Source organism: Polypterus senegalus, chromosome 9 (assembly GCF_016835505.1).
Source record: "Polypterus senegalus isolate Bchr_013 chromosome 9, ASM1683550v1, whole genome shotgun sequence".
Taxonomy (NCBI): domain Eukaryota; kingdom Metazoa; phylum Chordata; class Cladistia; order Polypteriformes; family Polypteridae; genus Polypterus; species Polypterus senegalus.
Window position 1 is genome coordinate 46,537,634 of NC_053162.1, and position 17,498 is coordinate 46,555,131.

Below are 17,498 nucleotides of genomic sequence, written 5' to 3' on the forward strand. Positions count from 1 at the left end.
ATTATATATAGGTCTCTGAGGGTGATGAGGCAGTAGCACTGACAATTGCATCTTCATGCCAGACCCCTCTAGAAATCAGTCCAACCTCCTGACATTGAGTTTGTTTTAGAGTCACAGGGAAATATCAAATATCCTGGTAGTACAGGTTACAAGATTGGTTATTAAAGATGACAAATCTTCCCATTACTCCTGAGGTAAGTCACACCACTACAGGCCAAACTGGTCTTTCTCCTAGACTGTAGGTTCTTTCTTTCTTTCTTTCTTTCTTTCTTTCTTTCTTTCTTTCTTTTGCTCATTCTCATTCAGAATGCTTTCTTGTTCATATAGGTGATGAGAGATATCGACTCCTGTTGAAAGAAGCCAGAGAATCATTTGAGACAGAATCCAAGAAGGAGGAGATCTACAGTCAAGCCGGAGAGCAGTCTTTAGATGAGTACACCCCTTCAGTGAGTCCAGCTGTCACTTATTATATAAAATGTACCCTTTGTACCCATATCATTTTAAAAAATAGGAAAAATGTCCCATTGATGTGTATTTGTTAACGTTAATTGCCTGTTGACATGGCCTGGCTGTTTTAGTCTACTTAAAATGACGCATATGGACATTGTACTATAGATTAATCTTTTTAGTTGTTAACACATACACTATATACTTCTAAGCCTAACATAACTGGTACAACCAGAAAATGTTTAGCAGTTTTTTCTTTTAGCATATGAGCCACATTTTGGGAGAGTGAAGGTGACACTAACAATTCATTTCATTTTGTACCATCAGTATGACTGTCTTGTCCAGATGGAGGTGGAGCGGTTACTGATGAAAGAATATGCACTGGAGCAGTGGAGTCTCCATTCAAACTATAGTAGAGATACAAGCAGCTCCCAAAATTGGCAGAGGAAGTTGACAAAGTAAGTAGTTTTCTCCCAAGTGATGGTTGAGTTGAATGGAGGCCCATTTTATGAGCACCACAAACATTGTAATATAATCTAAAGTCGCCAATGTGGCAGTACTGATACAATACTTGTGTTACACTCGGCGGTTTTACCTGATTAAAACCCCAGCATGCAACATGGTCTACTGTCTACTGTCTACTGTGCTTGGCTTCTTACAGTATTATTTTGCTTAATGCCGGTAATAAACCACTTGATGTCATGATGTTTATTTATATTTCACCGTACAAGTAGACAATTTCAATCTTACACATTAGCAACTACATAACCCCTTTATTTATAGCTCTTTATTTTCAAACCTGTTTCATTTGTTTCAATGTAATTAAATCATGTCCTAGCCACATCTGGTACAACGCAGGCACCAGTCCCACGTGAGATGCTAGCCCTTCTCAGGGCACATTTATAGATGCACTCCCTCGCATGGGGCCAAATGAAAGACACCCATTCTAAGGGGCCAGTGGACATTGGAAGGTAAACTGGAGGACCTCAGGAAAACACCTTCACACTGAGAACTGAGAACATGCAAGCTCCAAAGACGAAATATCCAGGCCCAGGAGTCAAATCTGATCTCCCGGAGCTGTTTTGCAGCACTAATCACCACTTTGCTATTTTGCCCTCAGGAAAACTGTGAATTACATTATTTTTTTCATTGAATCTTTGTTGCTGAATTGAAATGAGTATGCAATGCACTTTTGGTTAGGCTGTCCTTAATTCAGCAAATGTAGTCCAAGGAGGAAAAACAAAGATGCATAAAAGCAGAAAACAAAATGATCCCTTAAAAGTGTTTGCTATAAAGACATTACATAATACCGCCAAACACTCTCCTTACCGCTCCAGCCTTGCGGGCAGTCCAGCTACATGACCAGTCAGACCAGCGGACTCAGAAAAACTGAAACAACAGACTGGCTGCTTCCCATTATTACTATGACAGCTGCATTGCATGCTGCACAGTGCTTTAAGAATGCTGTGTCCATTTACCCATCGATAATCCACACTGAAGCCTATGTAAGTTTATCATAGAAAAGTAAAGTAAGCTTTAATTACAGAACATAACTGAAGTTTAAAACATGCAAAAGCAAAGAAGGTAACAAAACTTACTATTTTTTTCTCTTATTGTAGATTTTATTTTGCATGTGTAGTAACAAATATAGAGAGGTTGACTGGCAGCTCTGAGCTGGTCTAGTGTAAAATTGTGTGTGCGTGTGTGTGTGTGTGTGTGTTTATGCCTCATGCTAGTATTGTGTTCATGTCTTACCACAGACATCTCTTTCTCTATGATGAGGAAAATATTTTTAGACGGTAGATGGACGGAAATTGGTTTTAACATTACAATGCTCTGTATCCATCTAATATAATATGTTACGTAATCAAATGAAAATGTGGAATTGCAGTTTGTATCATTTTGGGCTTGAAATACATTTCTTAGACATTTACACTGTTTTAAAATGCAAGAGAAGGAGAATTCACAACTTCAGTATTATTATTATTATTATCCATCCATTATCCAATCCGCTATATCCTAACTACAGGGTCATGGGGGTCTGCTGGAGCCAATCCCAGTCAACACAGGACGCAAGGCAGGAAACAAATACCCAGACAGGGCGCCAGCCCACCGCAGGGCACACACACACACCACCTAGCACACACTAGGGACAACTTAGGATCGCCAGTTCACCTAACCTGCATGTCTTTGGACTGTGAATGGAAACTGGAGCACCCGGAGGAAACACACGCAAACACGGGGAGAACATGCAAACTTCACGCAGGGAGGACCCGGGAAGTGAACCTAGGTCTCCTTAGTGTGAGGCAGCAGTGCTACCACTGCGCCACCTTGCCACCCTATTATTATTATTATTATTATTATTATTATTATTATTGTAGTTGTTGTTTGTGTTTCTTTTTTCAGATGTGAGCTACCAGAGTATGTTCTGGACTTTGGCTATGTTATACATAACACTTTGTGCACACACATAGTCAAAGTGACCAACACAGGACTATTGCCTGTTTCCTTCCATGTTGAGAAACGCCATCTGGCCAATACAGGTAATAAAATATTTAAATATTTTTTTTTTATTAGTTTCAAAGTATCAATACAGTTCAAACATAGTAAGATAAAATAAACTGCGTGGAGGTGTGTTTTTTATATAAAAATGGTACTTTATATTTACTTTAGATCATTTATGTTAGGTAGAATGCCCATTGAGGGCTGGGTGGTCTCATGGCCTCTGAACCCCTGCAGATTTTTTTTTTTTTTTTCTCCAGCCCTCTGGAGATTTTTTTTTGTCCTCCCTGCCATCAGACCTTACTTTATATTTTGGCTTTTTTTCTTTCTCCATCTTATAAAGCACTTTGAGCTACATAATTTGTATGTAAACATGCTATATAAATAAATGTTGTTGTTGTTGTATAACTCAAACGTTCTTTTCATATTGGTGGACAAGTTAATAGTGGAAGTGCCCAAATTATTAGCCTTGAGTTTCATGTACACTCTGCAGTAATTACCTATCTGACATTCACTCATCACTCATATCTCAAACATAACACACTGGTGAGGCCTCATCTTGAGTACTCTGTGCAGTTTTGGTCTCCAGGCTACAAGAAGGACATAGCAGCGCTAGAAAAGGTCCAGAGAAGAGCGACTAGGCTGATTCCAGGACTACAGGGGTTGAATTATGAGGAAAGATTAAAAGAGCTGTGCCTTTACAGTTTAAGCAAAAGAAGATTAAGAAGTGAGATGATTGAAGTGTTTAAAATTATGAAGGGAATTAGTACAGTGGATCAAGACTTGTATTTTAAAATGAGTTCATCAAGAACTCAGGGACACAAATGGAAACTTGTTAAGGGTAAATTTTACACAAACATTATGAAGCTTTTCTTTACACAAAGAACGATAGACACTTGGAATAAGCTACCAAGTAGTGTGGTAGGCAGTAAGACGTTAGGGACTTTCAAAACTTGACTTAATGTTATTTTAGAAAAATTAAGTGGATAGGACTGGCGAGCTTTGTTGGCCTGAATAGCCTGTTCTCATTTAGATTGTTCTAATGTTCTAATACTCTAGAAATCCTGCCTTATACTAGATGCTGATAGGAGGTGTTTCATCTGTTAAACCTGAACAAAGCAGGATGACAAATAGATGTTTCTAAGTATTAACTATTAGGAATACAGTCAATTCCGGTTAATTGGACCACCGGTTAATCGGACCAGCCGCTTATTCGGACCAAATCCTAAAGAACCGAAACAGATCATATTACTTAAGCCTAATATTGTTCGCTTATTTGGACCAAAATTCCGTTTAATCAGACCAAAGAACGTGACAGAGAATAAGAAAAAGAAGCCACAAGTCGCCTGCGGAAAGCAGATGTAAAGCGGGTCAGCGACATTGGGAGTATCCCTGGGCTCCCCAGAAGAATTTATGCTTTTATCAAAGGTCAGGAAGTTGTAAAATTTGTACCAAGTGCAAACCAGTGGGGGTGAACATGCCTGCCCTTTCTTTCCTAAAATGGGCCACCCAGTAACATGAAGTCAAGCGTAAACAAGAGTGTCCGTGCAAGGAATTCCTTCCTGTCAATCAGGATTAAAGTTTACGCGAGAAAGCTTTTGCTTCAAGAAAGTCAAACTGGACGCTTTTAGTGCCAAAGCTTTGAATGGCGAGCATTTTGTGGCTCTCTTCATAGTGACCCGGAAACACCAACATTTTGTTCAAGTGCAGTGCATCAACAGAATGCATCAGATCACACTAGACAAGTTCTTGAAACATTGACTGGATTTTGGTAATGTAACCTTTTTTATTGTGCTTTGCATGCTGAGTGTCGTGTAGATCGTTTTGAAGTATTTGTAGATTTCTTTTTCAATAAACAAAGTTGTAAGCAACCGTACATGTACATGTACGTAGTTCTTGTTTGTACGTTCGCCATACGTGTGTGCAGAACAATAAAAGTCATAATGACATTTTAATATATTACTTATAGCACGTCCCGTCTTGGTTGCACATGTATAGGGCATATTCATGTAATTGGACCAGCCGGTTATTAGGACCAAAATGATCGCGTCCCGATGTGGTCCGATTAACAGGAATCGACTGTATATAAATTTATTAAACAAATTAAATGAACAAACACCAACTTGAATTTCCTGCATTTAACACACACTCCCATAGTGGTTTGCACATTCTTCGTGTATTAATTCACGATGTATATTCTGTCATTTTCCACTAGCAGACACTGAGATGTGAGCATAAGCAGCCTAGTAAAGAGCAATGAAGTTAAAAATCTTGTCATCAACTTATAAACTACTTTATCACACAGCATTTGTTAAGCAAGAGGAACCATTAAGCTGCAATAAATTACCTTTCAGCTGGGACCTCAGATGTCAGTCATTCACAAGTAATACTGACCAGAGTTAAACTTAAGTATTATGGGGTCTCTCTGCTCCTACCTGTGTGTGAAAGAACCTTCAGATTTATTTTTACATTTAATCGCCTTCTCAAATGTTGACTCTTTAAACTGTTGACAGCATTGACTTTTCATATGTGGTTATGTTTTTCTTATTTTAATAGGTTTCAGTACAGAGCTGGACAGAGTGAAAAACCTGCCGTACTGTGAAACTGAAACATTCGAAGTGAGGTTTGACCCGTGTGGGTCTAGCCTGAAGCTGGGTGATGTTGACGTCCTCATGCCCATACAGGTTAGTCTGAGATAACAAAGCAACAACTTGTTGGAGGCTCATGCACTTTAGTTAAAATAGAGACTGTTCAGTGAAAATAATTATAATTCAATTGCTGCAGAATAAAGGAATTGTTAAAAGTTCAAAAACTGTTTACTATCACAGAGGTTGAAAATCACTAAATAACTCCAAAAATATTTACTTTTTTTTTAATGTATGTTCATCTGTTCTGTTTTAATTAATGTTATGGCTTTGAATTTTAAAATTCTAATAGCAGTATTTTGGTATATATATACACCACAATATATACATTGTGAAGCCCAAGGCACGTACAGCCTCTCTATCCCCGACACAGACGAGCAGGACACAACTTTGCCACACAGCATGTGGTTTATTTGTTCACAATACAGTCCAGTACAACCCCATATCACAGTCCTTTTGCTGCCAGTCCTTTCACCTCCACTCCTCCTCAAGAGCTTTGTTCACCTCCTCCTAACTCAGACCATTGAGTGGTGGTGACTGGCTCCTTTTATAGGGCCACCCGGAAGGAGTCAAGGTGCCCAACAAGCTTCTTCTGGCAGCACTTCTAGGTGTGGTGGAAGTGCTGCCATATGTCCAGGTGCCCCCTGGCAGTGGCCACAGGCCTCAGCAAGGTTGAGCTTCCAACCCATGTCCGTGCTGCAAGCCAAGGGGGCACCCTCTGTCAGTATGGGGTAGAAACAGCCTTGAAATGCTCTCTCCCTCTATACTCAGCCGGGTAAGGGCTCCTATATTTATATATAGTGACAACAAGGGGGCACTCCATACACAAGTGCATGAACAAATAAAATGTGTTTTCTTTTACACAGGACATTTCTAGGATCTTCCTCCACTACAAGCAATTTCAGTAGTGTTTGTCAATTTTCTTCCAGGCAAGGCTTATCATCCACCTCCTGACTCCAACTCCCAGAATAAATATGAGGTGGTTCCTTTTATGCAGGACCCTAGGACACCTCCAACTCAGTACAAGGGAAGCACTTCCCAGTTAGGCTGAAGCCATTTCCTGTAGCACCCCCTGCCAGCACCCATGGAACACAGCAAGACTGCCCCATGGGACTACAGTTCCAAATGAGTCATGAGGCTCAGGGATGCTGCTAACCAGCACACCGGATGCACTACTTCCCCATGATCATCCACCAATCTGGCCTCCCATCTGCTAGTCCATCCATGGTGGCATGGTGTGTCCACCTTCTGGCTGTAACAGAGTATGTTTTGGCTTTGATTACCCATTACATTGGCCTCCAGGCTAGGCAAGGGAACAGGGTCCAACCCAGCTGTCCAGCACAGTATACAATTGTAATAAAGGAAACAGAATAGGGTGGCGCAGTGGTAGCGCTGCTGCCTCACAGTTAGGAGACCTGGGTTCGCTTCCTGGGTCCTCCCTGTGTGCCCTGCCCGGGGTTTATTTCCTGCATTGCATCCTGTGTTGGCTGAGATTGGCTCTAGCAGACCCCCGTGACCCTGTGTTAGGTTATAGCGGGTTGAATAATGGATGGACGGATGGAAACAGAATAAGATGAAGGATTGTAGGACCTCCACTGTGTAGCAACATTTAATATGGGTGTCAAAATGAACAAAGGAAAACAAAATAGTCTGTGCCATTAACTGAATATAAATTGAATGTCAGTGAATTTCAGTGCTTCTCTAGAAGAGCTCCATCACTCTCAGATACAAGTTCACCAATACATGATGACTTCCGGTTACGTCCATTGGGTGCTTCTATTGGGCAAGAGGAGGATCAGGCAGATTTTCTGAACTTTTCATTTTCAGTACACATGTTTAATTAGTTATGCTCATGAATAGATGAGCAAGATTTTCACTGCAACTACCCTCAGTGCGATCACTAGAACGAGAATGGCTCCATCAAGGTTATTTGTGTGATCCCATTACAGCTGAGTAATTCATTCTTTAAGCCACAGATCTCACCATATCCAGGCAGAGAGTTCTATTTAGGAGAAGTTTCCACAGACCTCTTCTGTCACTTTCTTTTGTCTCATCAGAGAGGCAGCTGATGTTAAAATGAAGTGCTGCTTGACAAATCTCAACTTACAGTTGGGCAAAACCACAGACAATAGAAAGGCCTTGGCTGAATCAGTTTATCTCCAGTTTGGAAAAATATGCAGAATGTGTTTTCCAAAAAAGCTTCTTATAATTTGAAAATGTTTACAAGATAAAAGTCCAAAATAAAATCTTAGTGCTTTGTGTTAATTACTACATGGTAACAAAGAAGTTAATGATTTGCTGTTCACTTAATTAGTATGGTGCCATAAATTCAGCTGTCACAGGAAAGACGTCTGCTTCTGTCAACAATGAATAACAGTCAATGACCATTGCTTGTGCTTTGGCTTGCAGGTGGTGGGAGGGCCGGTCTTCCAGGTCCGCTTGCACGCTGTCGTCACCATGCCCTCCCTCACACTCTCCGCTGACATGCTTGAGTTTGATTCCATCCTGTGTGGACAGTGCCAAGTGAAGACCATCCAGCTCTACAACCATCTGCACGTGACGTGTGAGTGGGCAGTGGCTGAGGGGGTAAAGAAGAAAAAAGTGGTAAAGAATCTTCTATTTCTTACTTCCACAGATTTTCCATAAGAAATATAGTATAATGGTTGACATTAAATGTACAAAAATTTTAAGTTGTACTGTAGCTTTTTATTTTGAATAAAATGTGGGCAACATTTTACTTTGAGTACTGCAAAAATGCATCTGTTACTCATTTATTCTTATACAGTATAATAAGACCTTAACAAAGGATTTCTTTGGTCTCCTTATCACTTATAAAACATCATTTATAAAACATCTCTGTGCAGTGTAGCATATTAACAGGCTGGCCAAAATGACTTGTTAATGTGAAGGTCTTGTACTTAATATGGAGTATCTAGAGAAATGTATCTCAGTTAGGCCACCTCAGATCACTCCAAAGTAAAGTTTTGTTAGTAGCCCACATTGCAGAGACAAATAAACACTTTACTGATATTTTTTAAGTGTTATGAAGACCCGAAGAAGGTTAGGTTAAGGTCTAGTTACATAATAGTGAACAAGTTATATATAGTAAATATATATGAGAGCTGTTTCTGCTATATTATATTTAGTAAATTATGCATTCTGAATCATTCTGAACTGGCAGAAGCAGAAGCGGGTTCATCATTTGCTCACTGAAGGGATACACACCTTTCAGTTCCACTGCAGTCTGTATGATCAGTTGTATTTTTTTTCAGTGTGCTTACATAAAATGATACTTGGTACACTTATTGCTGACAGAAATGTGTCGGGAAAGTTCAATTTGTATTGCAATGTCTCAAACAAGGCACTACACAAATGCCTGAAATTTCAATTACCCCCTCCATCGCCTGCCTTGTAATAGAGAAACACTCTGTGCAAACTCAATTATTGATTCATTTACTCCTTGAAATTTACCGCGAGAGAAGTCATTTCAATTTGTATGTTTTCTTCTTTTTGATTTCAGACGGCTGCCCCAATGCCAAAAGAGATCCCATATACAAATTATTTAAATGGCAACACTGTTGCGTCAAATGTTTGCATGAGTGCAGGTGGAATTCAAAGTAGATTTCAACTTCATTAAAAAAAAATACAATTTACGGAGCCTTCACCACCAACATCTAAGATTCAGAGCAGCTTTATACTTCAGTTGGACGCTGCTGTCATGTGAAAGCAATTTCAGGCACCACAAGCCTAGATGAGCTTGGTTTTTATTACACGATATTGTAAAAAAACACGTAACTTAGGTACTAATTCTAATAGTACACATGGTTACATTCTCTTATCACTGTTATTTTTGAATATGACTGATTGTTACCAAAATATTTAATAAACAAAAGTATAATGTCTCTACCTTTGATGAATTTAACAGATTATTTTTTTAAGTCCCTGAAAACAACTACAGTAAATGTTACGCCATGTGTAGAATTTCTGGTTTGTTTATATCCTTTGCATTGCTTGTTTGAAGATTTTCTTTTTATTCACTCTCCTTTGGGAAAAATTAAAGCTCTATTCTTGTCTGCCGTACTCTGTTATCCAATACTTTCTCATAGATTTTCTTTTAATAAGGTGACAGAAACATAAAGTAAAAAGGCAATAAGAAACAAAACAGGAGTTGTCTAATTATTGAGTCTATCAACTTATTTTGAGCAATGCAAACTTTCTCTTACTCTGTGCTTTATTGTAGATTTTATAGACTGTGTCAAGCAACTTCAGAAGACTGTCATGCTTCAGCGTGTTTTATTATTTTAAGTTGGTGGTTATTGTGATTTTGATCATTTGGATTATACCATACCCTTGTGATCTCCCAAAATCTTAACATCTCATGAATTTTTATATGTAATCATCCTGTTAGTGTTGCTCCTATGCTGCCTCGCTATGCTTTTATGTTGTGTTGCAGGTCATATTTCTATCTTCTGTTTCCTCATTAGGTTGACAAACACATTCCTTCTTATTTACGACGCAAAGGTAAAAACAAAATCAAATCGAAACCACAAGTGTTTGAGATGATCCCCTCTTCTGGGACACTTCAACCAGGAGAACGTGTCAATGTTCAAGTTAAATTCAGCCCAACAGAAGAGGTACTTGACCAGTTTTGTTCTTGACTTTTTATTTTCATTATGCGTATTATTAAGTGAAAAATGTGTTATAGTTATGTACTTGAGTTATGAGTATTTAAAATGTAGTCAGTAGCTGTGTGTTAAAAATAATAAATGCGGACAGTACATTGTGCTCTTTCAGATGCTCATAGGATGTGTACACAGTAGAATCAGTAGTGTTAACCTTTAAAGTCAACATACACTCTGTGATGGACGGCACACATGGGCAGTGCAAGGTACAATAGCAGGCTGGGAGGCCAGTGTTATGCAAGGACAGGGGGAGACAACCTGTCAGGATTACATGCTCCCCCAGTATTTTAGGTAGCAGCATCCCTGGGATAGAATTCCCCCAGGGACACCCGCAGGGCATGCTGGGAGCTGTAGTCCTTTTGGGATCCATGGAGGTTGCCAGGGGGAGCTGCCAGGATTAGTAATCCCTACTTTGTAGGGTCTTCTCTTTGACCTGGAAGTGCTTTCAATGAGCTGTGTCCTACCATTGGAAGTACTCCTGGGTCCAACATGAAAGCAGCCGTTCAACCTCATCCAGGCGAGTTGGAGTCCAGAGAAAGAGGACAAAGCTCGCCTGAAGGAACGGAAGGAGAAAGAAAAGAAGAGGAGTATTGTCCTTGTGTTTATGTCAAAGTATTTGTGCTAATAAACCTTTTATTTATACCGGGACTTGTGTTGGTGAGGTTGTGTCTGGGGTTTGGTATAATGCAACACTAGTGGTCAACTCATAACGTTCAGCTTAACATGATAAAAGTTAATTTAACATTGACGGTTTTGTCATGACTGTTTATTTACGGGAGCTACTGGATGAGATTAGGTGAATGTTAACTGAAGGCTCTTCATTCATGTTCAGGATCTTTAATTCCTCCTTTGGATTTCTAATTTGAAGACAGCTTTGTGAAAATGGCATGCTTACTCTTTTATGTATTCTTCCACACAGAAACTCTTCAATGAATCTCTAGTGGTGTGCATCTCACAGAGCAGTAATCGCTTGATGCTGTTGCTTCAAGGGAATGGCCAGGAACCACAGTTGGATTTCAGTCCTTCTGTGCTGCAGTTTGGGCCGGTCCTGCCATACACCTATGGAGATGAGCTGGAGGTGACAGTCAAGAATCCTTGTGCCTTTCCTATTGAATTCTACTCATTGGAGTTTGACAAGCAATACCTGGAAGAAGAGAAGGTGATCCAGTCTTCATTTCAAAATACTGTATCTACCCTCAAATGCAAAGCAGGAATCAGCCCTGAACCGTGTTCCTGCCCATTGCAAGGCCTAGTCAGACAAACTCACACTCACACAAGTCCTCTTGAGAAGGTTTTAAAATGTATAAAGGGTAAAAGATTTCATTTAAAGAGATATTTAGCTACAAAACCTTTGCTAAATAGAAACACTGCATTGCTGTAAAATAAATTGTTAAAATCTGTCTCCTTTGAATAGAATGCTAATGGAAATCAACCTTTAATCTATATCAAACATTTCTATTTAAACATTTAGTTACTTCACATGTGCAGACCCAGAGTACTACTGTATACATTTGTATTTTTTTAAAGTTGAAGCACATGCATGTTAGTTTTCTTCTTGTTCAGGGTCACATATTATGCTTGAAGAGGAGATTACACTATCAGCCTGGTAATTCTTTTTTCAAATAATAGTGCTCACTCTCTCACAATCTCTGTATCTTATATATAAATGTCTACACGTGGAAGTGTGTGTGTCTGTCTAGCCCGGAGGTGAGAGGTGGAGTCCGGTATCTGTTTTACTTTTCCTCCTGCCGCAAATACACAAGCAAGGCGAACATGTCAGCAAAACAAATCCTCCGAAGAAAGACAAAGTCACTTAGCTGCTAATACACAAACGATGCAAGCACGACGTCACAAACAAAACCTCCTAGGAGACAGATGCCCAGAGTAGTTCCTTTCAATTACTGACATCTGTACATTTTAATTTTTTTTCTGACGATTTCAATAGTTTCTGGGACCTGCTTACACAGCTAGTATATATATGTGCATATATATATATATATTGTAAACGATGACTCGAGACAGTATAAAGTGTTGGGGTTTCCGGCCCCGTATATTCTATAACAAAGGAAAAAATTGCAGGTCAAAATCATAAACAGTTTATAACAGTTCATAACGCGACGCCGAGTCCTGGCGTCGCGGCCATTTTATTGAGGAGGAGCCGGAAGTGGAGGGATGCTGGGAAGGTCCGTGAGGGAGGATGGGAAGGATGACGTCAGGGCAAGATGGCGGAGGAAGGGCGGAAGTGCCGCACTGCGGTCAAACCCGACTACGGAGGAGGGAGGTCTTTTTTCCTAGAAGGAAGCAGAGGGAGAAAGTTAATACCCGCCATTCCCTGCCGGCGAATGTTTTCCCAGGCGTTTTCGAATCCGTCCGCGGTCTCCTACTCGCGCGTGCGTGACACGATCCCCCTTAGCCCAGGACCGTCAGGTCGGGCGGACCTAACCGAGAGGTCGTGAATACGGGAGAGGGCATCGGCGTTGGCCTGAAGGGTACCCCGCCGATAAGTGACAGTGAACTTATACGGCTGTAGGTCCAGAAACCACCTAGTGACTCGCGGGTTCGACTCTTTGTGTAGGGACATCCACTGAAGCGCAGCGTGATCTGTCACCAGAGTGAATTCGCGACCCAGTAGGTAATATCGGAGGTGGGTCACTGCCCACTTAATGGCCAAGGCCTCCCTCTCCACCGCCGCATACCGAGTCTCCCGGTCCATCAGTTTCCGGCTAAGGTACATCACAGGGTGTTCAACACCATCAGCGCTTTGGCTCAGCACGGCACCCAGGCCTGTGTCCGGCGTCGGTCTGGAGGATAAGCGGGAGCCCAAAATCAGGCGTCCGCAATACCGGTGCCGGCGTTAGGGCCCTTTTAAAGTCACTGAGCGCGTGTTCTGCCTTGTCGGTCCACACTACGTTTAGGGGAGCGCCTCTCTTTGTCAGGTTGGTCAAGGGTGCTGCTCTTTCGAGAAGCGGGAACAAACCGGCGGTAGTACCCAGCAAGCCCCAAGAAAGCCTGCACCTGCTTCTTGGTATTCGGACGGGCCATTCTAAGATGTCTTTCACTTTGGAGCCCTGTGGCGCACCGTCCTTGTCCCACCAGGTAGCCTAAATACTTGGCCTCCTTTAAGCCAAAGAAACATTTTCGGGGGTTTATGCGGAGGCCGGCTTTAGCCAGTGTTCTGAGGACAGCTGCAACCTGCAATAGATGCTCCTCCCAGGTGCGGAATAGATGACGACGTCATCCAGGTAGGCGGCACTATAGGACTGGTGGGGCTTCAACACGCTGTCCACCAGACGTTGGAAGGTGGCCGGTGCCCCGTGCAGCCCAAATGGGAGGACCTTGTATTGCCAGTGCCGCTAGGGGTGCTAAAGGCTGTTTTTTCTTTTGCGGATGCCGTTAAGGGAATTTGCCAATACCCCTTTGTCATGTCAAGGGTGGTCAAATACCGAGCCGTGCCCAGCCGTTCCAGAAGGTCGTCAATGCGGGGCATCGGGTAGGCATCAAACTTGGAGACCTGATTCAGACGTCTAAAGTCGTTACAGAACCTCCAGGAGCCGTCCGGCTTGGATACGAGGACAACAGGGCTGGACCAGGGACTATGGCTCTCCTCAATGATGTCCATGTCCAACATACGTTGCACCTCCAGTTCAACCTCTGCGCGTTTTGCCTCCGGGAGCCTATAGGGCCTCTCCGGACGATTACCCCGGGGTCCGTAACTATATCGTGGGAAATCAGCGAGGTCCCGCCGGGTGATTCGCTACCACCCGGGATGGCTCGGAGTGTTTGGATTAACTCCTGCCGCTGCTTGGGTGTCAGCTCTTAGCCGAGGTTGAGGGCAGTCGAGCTTGAGAAAAGGGAGAGTGACCTATGGGAGCCGGGCAGCTCCTCCCTATCCTTCCAAGGTTTCAACAGGTTAATATGATAGATCCTCTCACTCGGTCGACGATTGGGCTGTTTCACCAAATAGTCGACGAGTCCTTTTCTCTCCTTAACCTCGTAAGGCCCTTGCCAGTGGCGAGCAGCTTAGAGTGGGAGGTAGAGATGAGAACCATAACCCGGTCCCCTGGGCGGAACTCCCTGAGGACGGAGTTGCGGTTGTAACACCGGGCCTGCGCTGCTTGCGCACGAGTCACGTGTTCTTTTAGGAGGGGCCTGATTTTTGTGAGTCGATCGCGCAGTTGCGCGACGTACTCTAAAATATTGGAGGAGGGAAGGGCCTCAGCCTCCCAGCCCTCTTTTAGGATGTCGAGGATTCCTCTGGGTTGCCGTCCATACAACAATTCAAACGGGAGAAGCCCGTAGAGGCCTGAGGTACCTCCCGATAGGCAAAAGCACGAGCGGGAGGAGCTGATCCCAGTTCCTGCCGTCGCGCTGACCACCTTGCGGAGCATCTGTTTAAGCGTCTGATTAAATCGTTCCACCAACCCGTCCGTTTGCGGGTGATAGACAGACGCTTTCAGGTGCTTTATCTGCAGTAATTTGGCTACCTCCCTGAACGTATCCGAAGTGAAGGGCGTACCCTGGTCCGTGAGGACTTCTTTGGGTATGCCTACTCGGGAAAACACGTTAACTAATTCCCGTGCGATGCTTTTAGAATTAGCGGAGCACAGGGGAACCGCCTCTGGGTACCGGGTAGCATAATCCACCATGACTAGGATATACTTGTGGCCACGGTTAGAGGGCTCTAAGGGGCCTACCAAGTCGACCCCTATTCTTTCAAAGGGAACATCGATGAGGGGTATAGGGACGAGGGGAGCACGGTCCTTTCTAGGAATCTGGCGTATCTGGCAGTCGGACATGACTGACAGAAGCGCCGGACCTCCTCATTGATCCCGGCCAGTAAAATCGAGCTTAATCCTCTCTAGTGTTTTTGGCCCCGAGGTGGGCCTAAGAGGTGAGCGTGCGCCAACTCGCATACCTCCCGCCGGAAGGTACGCGGAATTAGCAGCAACTTCCGCACCTCGCCCTCATGGGTTGCCACTCGGTACAACAGATCGTTCTCAAGGACAAAGAAGGGCTCACGCGGTGTGGAACCATCCGCTTGTGCGCTGTTAGGCAGAACGACAGCATTCGGGCGGCGCGGGAGTCATCATTCCACTGCTCCCTCTTAAAGGAGGCAGGCGTGGACCGGAATTGATGGTCCAGCCCTCCGAGAGGGTCTTGTGGCCTGGGCCGGGAAGAGTTCCATGGCTAGTCCCTTCCCGGCGGAATCTTCCGGTCGGGTCCGTAGCCACGGAAAGGTCCCCCGAGGCACCAGCGCCATTAGGGCCTGCCCTTGTGCACGGCGTGGAGACCGCGGGAGGGTGCCACTGCCCCTCATAACAAGATCCAACAAGGCCCGGGAGCGGTGGGGGTCTTACCGCTGATTCTTTTTGACCAGTCCTGTCCCAAAATCACTGGGAAGGGGGGGTTCCGGTAGCACTGCGACCGTCATTTGAGTGGGTTCCCCCCAGGTGAGATAACAGCAGCGGAGCGATATGACCTAGTCCCCCATGCACACAAGTGACCAACAAGCGTTGGCTTATCCACTGTCGCGGCAAGACAAAGCGGCGAGCTACAATGGTAATGTTGCTGCGGAATCAAACAAAGCTACCACGGCGTGCCCATTTAACAACACCACTCCCGTGTTGGACTCGCCAAGGGATGCGGCGGGTACAGTACCTCTCCGGCGGCGTCCAGGTGCAATCCATGGGCTCTGAGAGATGTTGTGGGGCAGGTTGGCAGCAGGTGGCCGGTCTCGCCACACTTGTAACAGCGGCGGACCCGGCTTCTCTCTGGTTTTCGGTGGGGCTTCCGCAGCACGCCGAGAGGGCTCGGGGGTGGCCGCCCGTCCCTGTCGGTTCCCGCGAGCAGGCCTTTCTGACCCGCCGAGTCGGAGGACCGCCAGTTGACGCTCCAGGACCTCCAGGAGGCCTGGCATATCCTTGTAAGCGTGTCCCCGGACCTGCTGGGCGAGGGAACTGGGTAACGAGTTGACCAGGCCTTCACAGGCCACCTGCTCCACCACTCTCCGAGCTTGGGGTCCTTCTGGCTGTAGCCAGCGCCCCATCTTACCCCAGAACTCGAACGCCTGGGCGCGGGCAGGCTTTTCGGGGTCAAAGACCCAGTTCCGCCATTCAGCCGCCTGCTGGCCCGGGGTGATGCCGTAGCGTGCCAATATTTCCGGTTTGAGGAGGTCGTAATTGGCGGCCTCCTCCTCAGGAGGTCATAATAGGCCCAGCGTCCCTTCAGATAGGGCGCCAATATGGACGCCCACTCGCCCGCTGCCACTCGCGTTCGGGTGGCCGTCCGTTCAAAACACCCAGGTAGGCCTCGACGTCCTCAGAAGCACCCATCGGGACCAAAGGAGGAGGCGCCTGCTTGGGTGGGTCTGGCCTTACACGCTGGGCCTCTGTCAGCCTGGCCTTCGTGGCTTCCAGCTCCATGGTAGTGGCGGCTTGCGCCTGCTGCAGAGCCTGGAGTCGGGCGTCAATGTTTTGCAGCACGGTGTTTAGGTCCTGTCCCTCCGTCATTTTTCCGGGATCTCCAAATCCTGCCGACTACGCCAGATGTAAACGATGACTCGAGACAGTATAAAGTGTTGGGGTTTCCGGCCCCGTATATTCTATAACAAAGGAAAAAATTGCAGGTCAAAATCATAAACAGTTTATAACAGTTCATAACGCGACGCCGAGTCCTGGCGTCGCGGCCATTTTATTGGGGAGGAGCCGGAAGTGGAGGGATGCTGGGAAGGTCCGTGAGGGAGGATGGGAAGGATGACGTCAGGGCAAGATGGCGGAGGAAGGGCGGAAGTGCCGCACTGCGGTCAAACCCGACTACGGAGGAGGGAGGTCTTTTTTCCTAGAAGGAAGCAGAGGGAGAAAGTTAATACCCCGCCATTCCCTGCCGGCGAATGTTTTCCCAGACGTTTTCGAATCCGTCCGCGGTCTCCTACTCGCGCGTGCGTGACAATATATATATATATATATATACTAATAAAAGCCCTCACTGACTGACTGACTCACTGACTCATCACTAATTCTCCAACTTCCCATGTAGGTAGAAAGCTGAAATTTGGCAGGCTTATTCCTTACAGCTTACTTACAAAAGTTAAGCAGGTTTCATTTCGAAATTCTACACGTAACGGTCATAACGGTCGATAATGGTCGACAACGTCCGCCATGTTGAACTTTCTTATTTATGGCCCCATCTTCCCGAAATTTGGTACCCGAACCCGATGTACTTA

The 17,498-nt window shown here is 44.5% G+C and overlaps 1 protein-coding gene across 1 annotated transcript in view; it reads left to right on the forward strand.

Annotated features, from left to right (window-relative positions):
- The window catches only part of hydin (HYDIN axonemal central pair apparatus protein), a 409,298-nt gene that overhangs the window by 268,811 nt on the left and 122,989 nt on the right, over positions 1–17,498 (forward strand). The window contains exons 29-35 of the mRNA XM_039762370.1: positions 328–446; positions 775–905; positions 2,854–2,990; positions 5,506–5,633; positions 8,004–8,198; positions 10,079–10,228; positions 11,196–11,435. Of these exons, the coding sequence (XP_039618304.1) occupies positions 328–446; positions 775–905; positions 2,854–2,990; positions 5,506–5,633; positions 8,004–8,198; positions 10,079–10,228; positions 11,196–11,435 (1,100 nt within the window). The remainder of the gene's footprint in view (positions 1–327; positions 447–774; positions 906–2,853; positions 2,991–5,505; positions 5,634–8,003; positions 8,199–10,078; positions 10,229–11,195; positions 11,436–17,498) is intronic.